Source organism: Osmerus eperlanus, chromosome 4 (genome assembly GCF_963692335.1).
Source record: "Osmerus eperlanus chromosome 4, fOsmEpe2.1, whole genome shotgun sequence".
In the NCBI taxonomy this organism is placed as follows: domain Eukaryota; kingdom Metazoa; phylum Chordata; class Actinopteri; order Osmeriformes; family Osmeridae; genus Osmerus; species Osmerus eperlanus.
The window spans coordinates 18,347,498-18,357,801 of NC_085021.1; the positions used below are offsets into that span (position 1 = coordinate 18,347,498).

General features: G+C 44.5%; 1 protein-coding gene across 2 annotated transcripts; it reads right to left on the reverse strand.

The window, feature by feature from the left end:
- Positions 1-362: 362 nt before the first annotated feature.
- ptpn18 (protein tyrosine phosphatase non-receptor type 18) lies at positions 363-9,500 on the reverse strand. 2 transcript variants are annotated; one of them, XM_062459862.1, is made up of 15 exons: positions 9,358-9,500; positions 8,068-8,176; positions 7,646-7,722; positions 7,239-7,334; positions 7,117-7,155; positions 6,299-6,367; positions 6,112-6,174; positions 5,784-5,926; positions 5,196-5,262; positions 4,956-5,033; positions 3,655-3,744; positions 2,819-2,916; positions 1,429-1,760; positions 893-973; positions 363-705 (listed from the first exon to the last, which is right to left on the reverse strand). In XM_062459862.1, the coding sequence occupies exons 1-15, from the start codon at positions 9,427-9,429 to the stop codon at positions 632-634; spliced, it is 1,488 nt and encodes a 495-aa protein (XP_062315846.1). In that variant the 5' UTR covers positions 9,430-9,500; the 3' UTR covers positions 363-631. The 2 variants fall into 2 exon arrangements, with proteins under 2 accessions (XP_062315846.1, XP_062315845.1); XM_062459861.1 differs by having other exon boundaries at positions 893-964; positions 1,414-1,760.
- Positions 9,501-10,304: the final 804 nt, after the last annotated feature.

The following is a 10,304-nucleotide window of genomic DNA, read 5'->3' on the forward strand; positions in this document are numbered from 1 at the left end:
TGGACGGGCCATTAGCGGACACACACACACTCATTCTCTGTCCGACACTCCCAGTCTTGAGTTTCCTAGGCTACAGGGACAGAAGTATGTCTTTTTTGGGGGTGGGGGGGTGGGGGGGGCAAAAGATTTGTGGTTTCATGACATCATTAGTCATTAAAATCTCCAAATATTTCCTGAGATTTCAAATAATGTTTGAAATACTGTCATAGTCTGTCATTTGGAGTGTGTGTTTCTTCATGCTGACTACAGGTTGTGTGTGCAAAGCTGTAGAATGTTCATGATAACCATGAATTAATAGAGGTTTGAAAAATAGTGTACATTGTATTGCCACTCACAAAATGTTATCATTATTACAACAATCATGACCATTAGATAACTTTTTATTATTATTACCATCATCATTAATACATTAGATACAACCTGCTGCAGTACCCATGTTACTCTACTGTCCCCTTGTGGCAACTATTCAACCAAGACAACAGAACTTTGGACAGAGACAAAAACTAGGAGTATTAAAAATGAGTGACTGTAACCAGTGCTGGACAGCTCTTGTACAGATTGACACACACACACACACACACACACACACAGAGAGACTAACACACAATCCGACAGGTGTGTAGCAGGGGTGTCATCTCTCCACGTGAGCCCAGTCTGCCGGAGGATCTCGAGGTCCTTTAGGTTTCTTGACGCGACAATTAAAACCTAAAAGAGCCACGTGTGTGTGTGTGTTTGTAAGGAGAGGGGGTGCGAAAAAGAGAGGGAGAGAGAGAAAACCTTCTTACTACACTGTTTAGGCTCTTCACAGTATGTATGGAGAATGTCTCTTTTTACCAATGAGCGTGTTGCGTGTGTGTGTGTGTATGTTTACTGGGAGCACAGTCTGTCTCACCCAGGCTGGTTGGAGAACTGCAGCTGCTGGGGGTCTCCCTGATGGGTTCGGAGACGTACTCATAGTCGTCATCTGAGCGAGCTGTGAAGAACAACAAAATAAATATCATTCGGTCACAATGGAACTCTGGCATACAGGACAGAGCATGGCACAGTCCTTGACATCAGCAGTGGTGCATTCCAGTCACTCTTCCTGTCTACATGAAAGTGTTACCTAATTGGGGCATGAGAATGCTGTCACCCCCACCCCACACATTTCAACATGCAAGGAACAAAACACACTCGATCTCCAGAGTACTGAAGTTTCAACACAGAAGATATCCTGACCATGATGCGGATGATGGAACATAGCGATGCTGAACACACTACTGTTGTTCTTGATAAGGGTAACCTAGGTTTGGAACTGAGCCCGTTTGACACTCCTGTCTAAGTAGGGAGAATAAGTCCTTAGGTTAAGTTTGGAACTCAGCCTAATTTACACTTTCTCTTTTAGGAAGAGTGGAGAACCGACAATAAGGTTACGTTTGGAGCACTCACCTTTGACCAGCTCATACCCGCTTAGATGGTCAAGTGACTCAGGGGATAGCCTGGCATTGGCTGGGATTGCGGTGTCATAGATGGGTGTATCAGAGAGGGTGGGGTGGAGGGCTCTGGACCGTGGCCTGACAGTGCTATAGAGGGGAGTGGCCTGGGCTCCACTGGCTCCTCCCGTTTCCTCGTTGTCATAGTGATTCTTGGAGGAGGGGGCCAGGATGGAGGGCTTGGACTTGGGGATGGTCTGCCGTGTCTTGTTGACCACGGCGTAAGTGTCGTTCATTTTCTGGCCAGGAGTGTGGTCTCCAGACCGTATAGGTTGCAGAGAGGTGGACCTGCAAGGCAGGAGGCAGGTTTACCCACTGGGACTCTTTTAATGAACACATTACGTTTTCCTATGTCCGTAGCATCAAAATAACTGTCTGTGCGTTCCGATCTGAAATGCTTCAGTGGAGAGAGTTCCAGAATGTGAGAGAGAGAAGACACTGGTTACCATGGTTACAGATGTAGCCTTGCTGTGTTTACAGTTTCCTAGCACTGTCGTCAGAAGGTCTCACTGCAGCTGCTGGTGTGTGTGTGGTGTGTGTCACATATGGCGATGAAGATAGATAAATATTTTAGCATCAGCTAAAATTCAAAACCAGCTCTCTGATTCACTTTCAACCTCAGTTAGTTTGCAGACTATGATATAGGTCTCTGGTTACCAGGTGGCATGTTTGCAGTTGGGGGGGGGGTGGGGGTGAGAATGTCACACCAAGCTCTGTCACATCCTCTGTAGGCTAGGGAATGTAACAGGGTGTGGTGACACCGTTCTGGTACAGCACTGATCAAAATGAACGATGCACACAATACATGTTTGTTTTACTATTCTGTGCGAGTACTATACTGTACTGTACTATGATGACATACTATGAAAGTCCACACACACACACAAATACCCAGTACAACGTAATACCAAACAGTGCAGTCTATTAAAAAGATACAATGTTTTAATCCACACATACTGTACATTTGCATCCATTCCTGCCAATGCAGTTGAACTAGCAGTGTGCTCAACACACTTCTGCAAAAGAGGAAGTGTTTCTTTTTGTTTTTTTATCAACTATGGTCCTTGCTCTTTCACTCTTATCTGCTTCTCTTTTGTGTTTTTTTAAAAACATTTCCTCTTCTCGTTCTCTTTAGTTCTCTCATTATCAGGTTCAAATTCCGGTTTCTTAGTAGAGGACCTAAAACCACCATTGGATAAATCATTTAACAACTTTAAATTTAATTAACTTCCTTATCACTAGTGTGTCTCTAAATATACTCGCTAAAAATTGAATAATTTCTGCATCTAACTCCATGGTTTTCAGTGAGCTATGTTGTCACAGTCTAGACAGATAGGGAGAGTCACCTGTTAGTGAGCTTGTGGCTGCTGGCTGGGCTGGCTGCGATCCTGCCGAGTTGACAACACTTCACCGTCTCCACATTTCTGCTGACAGATCCACTGCTCTAAAGGAGTGAACGAGACCGGAAACCACAGAAACTCTTTACAGAGAGACTCCCACCCAGAGAGACTAGAAAGATAGAGACTCACTGGTGCTTTTCTGACCCTGACTGAGCCAGAGGGCGGAAGACAGATCTTGCTGGGCTGTTGCTGGCTAGGCAAATATGAAAAAACAATACTCTCCTTTGTGCCTCTGTTTGCCATCTACATAGAGGAAGTATAAATAATCTTTCCTGTTTGACTTCTCTATTTTCTCACTTCATCTCAGAAAGACTAAATGAAGCAAGCAGACGCAGACGCAGGTCCCTTGACCCCTCACCCTTTCAATATTTTCATTCATCAGTGAAACCAGTACAGGTCAGCGGGGAGACCTTCTGGAACACGACCACAACACTGTCTGTAGTCTCAATTTTATGGGCTCAATTGGTTTTTCACTGTACTATGTGGGCGCCTGAGAGGCATACACGGACCGGGATTGGAGTGGACTTCTCAAGAGCCGTGCTTGAGCAAGCTGAGGTGTTAGCTCAGGGGGCCAGTGTTAGCTACTGAGTCTCAGCTGTTCAGTAACATCAGGCCAACCTGGTTGTTTTCTCACCCCTGCTACATGCATGGGTTTGAGATTAGCTTTAGCTAGCCTGTCCCCTAGGGGTAAGAGCAGGGAATGCCTGTAGGGGGTCAGACGTAGCTGTAAATGACATGAATATTATTTTGTTGTGACTTTCTGGTATTTCAGTCCAACCTACCTGTGATAGGCTGTAGGAAGGATTGACGGGCCTCTGTAACGACCTCTGAAATATCTGTGCCACAGCAGAAAAGACAAACTGGTACTGCTCCTGTAGGGAGGAACAGAGGTGGGATGGACCTGTCACACACAGTACACACACACAGTACACACACACAGTACACACACACAGTACACACACACACAGTACACACACACACAGTACACACACACAGTACACACACACACAGTACACACACACAGTACACACACACAGTACACACACACACAGTACACACACACAGTACACACACACAGTACACACACACACACACACACAGTACACACACACAGTACACACACACAGTACACACACACACAGTACACACACACAGTACACACACACAGTACACACACACACACACACACACACACAGTACACACACACAGTACACACACACAGTACACACACACAGTACACACACACAGTACACACACACACAGTACACACACACAGTACACACACACAGTACACACACACACACACACACACACAGTACACACACACAGTACACACACACAGTACACACACACAGTACACACACCCTGTTGTGGCCAAAAACTGTATGAAACTTCTATCACTGAATTAGTTGAGTGTCCTGACGTGAACAGAAATAGAGATGGAAAAGAGCAAAGACACAGATTAATGTAGGACCTTTGGACTGAGAGATACACTTTGGATAGAAGTGCTGACATTAGGAAAAGGAAGAGATAGCCAGAGCAGGATGGTTTTCTGCATGCCCATGTTTAGCTGAAGGGAGGGCCTTGTTTAAAGAGTATAAAAACGATTGATACCTAAGCTCTGGCAGGCCTTCAACCGCGGAAGGCCCACTGTGTGTCCCTATGATGGCCCACTGTGTGTCCCTATGATGACCCACTGTGTGTCCCTATGATGACCCACTGTGTGTCCCTATGATGACCCACTGTGTGTCCCTATGATGACCCACTGTGTGTCCCTATGATGACCCACTGTGTGTCCCTATGATGACCCACTGTGTGTCCCTATGATGGCCCACTGTGTGTCCCTATGATGACCCACTGTGTGTCCCTATGATGGCCCACTGTGTGTCCCTATGATGACCCACTGTGTGTCCCTATGATGACCCACTGTGTGTCCCTATGATGACCCACTGTGTGTCCCTATGATGAGATATGAATAAAGAACTTGCACATTGAACCAGAAATCGAACCAGACTCCCGTCTCCTCTTTTACCAGCATCCAGGCTGAGAAAAGCCACCTCAACACCCCCCCTCCAGCTGTACCTGGGTCTGGACTGCAGATTGTCTCTGTCTCCTCATGTCCAGCACGATCTTCATGATACTGAATTCCTCTCTGATTTGCTGATGACAAAATATCACAGTTTCTATATGCTGTTCTGAGACTCTGTAAACAATATTTTGCTTATGAATGCCAGTGACAAAGCAATGACTTTTAAGTCTAAAGCAGGGTACTGATGTGCTGAGGCTGACTTTCAGCTGTGACTCCGGCCTGAGGAGCCTCACCTTGGTAACCAAGAGGTCATGGATGTAATCTACAGCACAGATCACCCCCGTTCTCCCACAGCCTGCACTGGAAATGCACACAGCCACATCTTCATCATCATCATCAATCTAGACAGGCAGACTCTGACAAAATGCAATACATCTTTGGAGGAACTTAAGTTCATTTGGACATGAAGTGCATCCAGTGTTCTACAGGGCCGTTATATGTGTGGGGTCCTTCCAGTCCTGTGGAAAGTATAGAAGAAATCTATGTGTGTGAGTGAGGTTGTCGGTGCGCGTGTGTGTGTGGTGCTGGCCTGGCCCGGTCTCCAGCAGGAGGTGAATATGGATCGAGTCTCGCTCCATCTCAATCGCTTCATTAACATGCAGAGGCCACCAGTCTGCTTCAGATGGAGATTCACAGGGCAGGCCATATGGATCATGTGTCTGCCTGAGCAGAACAGTCCCATCTTGTGTGTTTGTGTGTGTGTGTTCGCCTGTATACCTTTCTATCTGTATACCAGGGTATGTGTGTGCGTATACTAACTTAACTGAGCTCAGTTGCTATGCCAATACTGTGTCTGTACAGTGTGCGTGTGTCCAGCAGACCTGCAGTGTATTAGAACAGGGCTAGGGCTGTCCGCCTGGGCGTTGCGAGCCATGTCCATCATTCCTAGGATCCCTTCTGCAGTGTATGGGATGTCATGGTCGGGCCAGGCAGTGTACTGAAACTGATTGACTGTCTTCTTCTCCTAAGCAACAACATCCCAGAATACAAAAGAGAACACTTTTAAAAATATGTATATATTTCACTGGCTTTCTTGCTGAAAGAAATTCACTTAAGATCATGCAAATGATGGTTTATGCTGAGAGCAAAATGTGAGGAAAATGTATGTAAATCAAATGGCTTAAGCGACCTCCAGGCTACTACACTTACGTTCAGGTACTGGACGACGAGGGAGCGAACCACTACCTCATCGTTGGGGAAAGACTCTGACATCTGCAGAAACAGGAGAACAACACAAACTCCCTTGAAGCAGCATCCTGTGTGTGAAGTACTGCAAAAAATAAAGCAGTGCTAAAACTTTAAGCGATACGTGTTTGTGAGTAGACATGCTCCTTACATTTGAGACAAGAAAAGGTCCAAACTGAGAGGTTTCTTGGTGGGCGGCCCAGTAACGCTCACACTTCCTCTGTAGAGAGGGACAGACAACCCAAGAGAGAGGAGGAGAGATAGAGAGGAGGAGAGACAGAGAGGAGGAGAGATGGAGAGGAGGAAAGATAGAGAGGAGGAGAGACAGAGAGGAGGAGAGACAGAGAGGAGGAGAGATGGAGAGGAGGAAAGATAGAGAGGAGGAGAGACAGAGAGGAGGAGAGACAGAGAGGAGGAGAGATGGAGAGAAGGAGAGACAGAGAGGAGGAGAGACAGAGAGGAGGAGAGATGGAGAGGAGGAGAGACAGAGAGGAGGAGAGACAGAGAGGAGGAGAGATGGAGAGGAGGAGAGACAGAGAGGAGGAGAGACAGAGAGGAGGAGAGACAGAGAGGAGGAGAGACAGAGAGGAGGAGAGATGGAGAGGAGGAAAGATAGAGAGGAGGAGAGACAGAGAGGAGGAGAGATGGAGAGGAGGAGAGACAGAGAGGAGGAGAGATGGAGAGGAGGAAAGATAGAGAGGAGGAGAGACAGAGAGAAGGAGAGACAGAGAGGAGGAGAGACAGAGAGAAGGAGAGACAGAGAGGAGGAGAGATAAAGAGGAGAGATAGAGAGGAGAGATAGAGAGAAGGAGAGATAGAGAGGAGGAGAGATAAAGAGGAGGAGAGACAGAGAGGAGGAGAGACAGAGTTCAGTTCAACAATTCAGTTCTACTTCACAGACATATGTTAAGGGCATTTATGAAAAATAATTATCAAATCATTATAGATTCATTCTACATTATTAAATACCTTTCTCATTTCTATCTCTCGGCATGCCATCATTATGACCTAAAACAGGGATCAGAAAAGCATTAAAAAAGTAACTCAGATTATAAAAAATGCTACACATATACTCAACGGTTGATTCCTACCTTGACCTCGTACTGCCAGATCATCCTCCAGAAGTCCACCAGTGTGGCGCTCAGAGGTCCCTGGGTGGCAATGTACTTTTTAGTCTCTGTCGCCCCCTGATGGACAAAAGGAGATAAAGCAGAGAATAACTGCTTTATAACTGTGTGTTCTGCCCACAACTCTAGAATCTCAAGTATTGACCAGAGACACTAGTAGCTAGCTGAGCGACAGAGTCCTGTTTCAACACAGGAGTCATGGATCATTCCACTTGAGGAAGCTGTTTACATTTCCATGGCGATAGTACTCATCTAACAGGTCAGGGTAGATCAGTGGTTTGTTCTTGTAAGTGTGGAGAGCAGGAAGCAAGGAGTTTTTTAAATGATTGAGACAGGGCCAGGAGCTGTTGGGGGCCAGAGGGAAGTCATACCTGAATGAAGTTTGCATTAATGTAGTCAGAGTCAAAGGGACTGGTCAGTGGATTTAGCACCACGCGAGTCTGGTCATCTGGAGATGGTGAGACAGAGAGAGAGAGGAAAGAGAGAGACATAGAAATACAATAGGTAAAGTGTGTGAGGGAGAGAATAAGAGAGCAAAACAAATGACAGGTGGTGTAAAAAAGTAGTGCAGCCTTACATAATATAGGGTACACTAGATGTTAGTACACTAGATGTTGATTTTAGTACACAATTTCAGATTTTACTTCATCTTGTTCTGCCATTGTTGAGCAAGGCATTGTGTAAGAAAAAAATAATGTAAAAAAACTCAATCAACTAATCATTCAAATCCTCTCTCTCCATGATAACATGAACCCCAATGACCCTTTTTCTAGTAAAGGTAAGTGATGCGTACAGGGCAAGATGTCTTTATAGCGGTTCTTCTTCACGTTCTCCGTCAGTCCTCCGGACTCAGTCGTCAGGCCTAGGTTTCGCTTGACAACTGAGGTCTGGGATCGAATGGTCTACCGACACAAAACAGAAATAACACTTTGAGGCAGAGAAAGAGATGGGGAGGAAGACCCAAGGACAATACTACAGAGACAGACCCAAATAAAAATAGGTTGTGGTGATTTTGTTTCCGACAGTGACAGGCAACAGTGAGTTATGTGAGTCCTCTATTTAGTTATTGATGTAATCCCACATATCAAAAAAGACAAACAACCCCTGAATAACATGCTTGTCTGCATGTCTGTCTGTATAATATAATATGTGGTGTTATTTTGAACACTGAATCTGTTACGGTAACTGTACTCCCTTTGGGGTCTAGAAAAAATATTATCACGTCATATGTTTAACGCTTGAATGCTTTCTGGCTAGCTTTGAAGCAATTGTCTGCGGGCCTTAATTTTTCAGATTGTACTAAATTCAAAATACTATTTTCCCTAATCCCTGAACCTAACCTTAAGCCTACCTGAACCTGAACCATAACCCAAAAACCTAACCTGTACTCTACACCTAACCCTATACCTATCCCTAGCTAATTTCTTGTTTAAATATTTTTTGAGGGACCTTCTGGTACCTACAAGAATAGCTTAACAAGTCCACACACACACACACACACACACACACACACACACACACACACACACACATAAATACCCAGTACAACGTAATACCAAACAGTGCAGTCTATTAAAAAGATGCAATGTTTTAAAATAAATTAATACAAAATTAATCAGAGTACAATTTGTTTTTATACAGAGCAAGTAATTTTATTTTCAATAAAAGAAATCAATTTCTTGATTTGACATTAAGTCTAGAGGTCTGAGGTAGGAGCCGAAAAGAAAGCAGCGACTTCTGCTAATTTTTACATTTGGTTCTGTGTTGAGTCAAGACAGGATTTTCCAGATATAGCCTATTAAGTCTACTGGGAAAATGTCACTGTAGACGTGGACATTAATTTGTTATTGCTTATGGTTTATCGGAGTCTATTGTTGCAGAATTCAGTTGCAGCCTACACAGGTGCTCTTGGCTACATTATTTACAAAATTCCATGTTCCTTTTAACATTGGCATTTACAATTACAACCGCAAACAGATGATGAGAGGACTGTTTAAATGATTATGTCAGAGTCAGAGAAAACATTCGTAGGCCTATAGAATCATAATTATGAGGACACCTTATTTTATAAAAGTAGACTCACGCTGTACTCTGAAGCGATGCTGCCAATTGAAAGGAATTTCATCTGGTTCACGAACTTTGCATGTAGCTCCATCGGTGGATAGATAGCCTGGTCTGAATGATCGTGGCACTAGAATTAGAAGTTGTTCTGGTTTCAGTCAGGGCAGTGTAACCTATTTCCTTGTCAACAGAAGAACGGTTTCCGCGTTGACTTTCTAGCGCCGCGCTATCATCAAGCTTTAAGGCCTATCCTAAAACCTATTGACTCTTTCGTTTTATGCTTACCTGGCGCCAATGCACAACTTTGTTGTTCATCCTCGTCTTTCATGCGCTCTATCGAAAAACCTATGGTAGGTTAAGCACACCTGATAAATGAAATGATAAAAACCTCATTAGATTCAGGGGTAGATAGGCCACTTTAAATGAGTCGTGTGTGCTTTATAGAGGGGGCGGATGTAATGTGATAGATTTGTCTCTTGGTTTGACTTTGATAATTGAATAAAAGACTAGTGAAGTTGACATTGTGGTCTGTGGGAGTCAGGTGGCTGAGCGGTTAGGGAATCGGGCTAGTAATCTGAAGGTTGCCAGTTCGATTCCTGGCCTGCAAAACGACGTTGTGTCCTTGGGCAAGGCACTTCACCCTACTTGCCTCGGGGGGAATGTCCCTGTACTTACTGTAAGTCGCTCTGGATAAGAGCGTCTGCTAAATGACTAAATGTAATGTAACTCTGTGGATAGCCTAGTCCAGATATGAAGCCCGCGATGCCATAAAACCCCTTGTTGAATGTCCGCATGATAATTTCTGCTCACAGTGGAGGGCAAGCTGTAGACCAACTGTTGCATTTGAATGCCAGTCGAAATCAACATCGTCTTAGGAAAGTATTTGAAGCTTTTATATAGGCTACTATATAGCCTATAGTGTATAAAAATAAACGATATAAAAATATAAACGAACATTATATGAATATT

What these genes read in the sequence shown, in the direction of transcription:
- ptpn18 (XM_062459861.1), bottom strand. Translation starts at nt 9,429, where the DNA reads ATGGAGCTACATGCAAAGTTCGTGAACCAGATGAAATTCCTTTCAATT. An exon ending in GCATCGCTTCAGAGTACAGC is followed by an intron (nt 8,177 to 9,357) that starts GTGAGTCTACTT and finishes TTGTGTCGGTAG; the next exon opens with ACCATTCGATCCCAGACCTC. An exon ending in AGCCACAAGCTCACTAACAG is followed by an intron (nt 1,761 to 2,818) that starts GTGACTCTCCCT and finishes CCTGCCTTGCAG; the next exon opens with GTCCACCTCTCTGCAACCTA.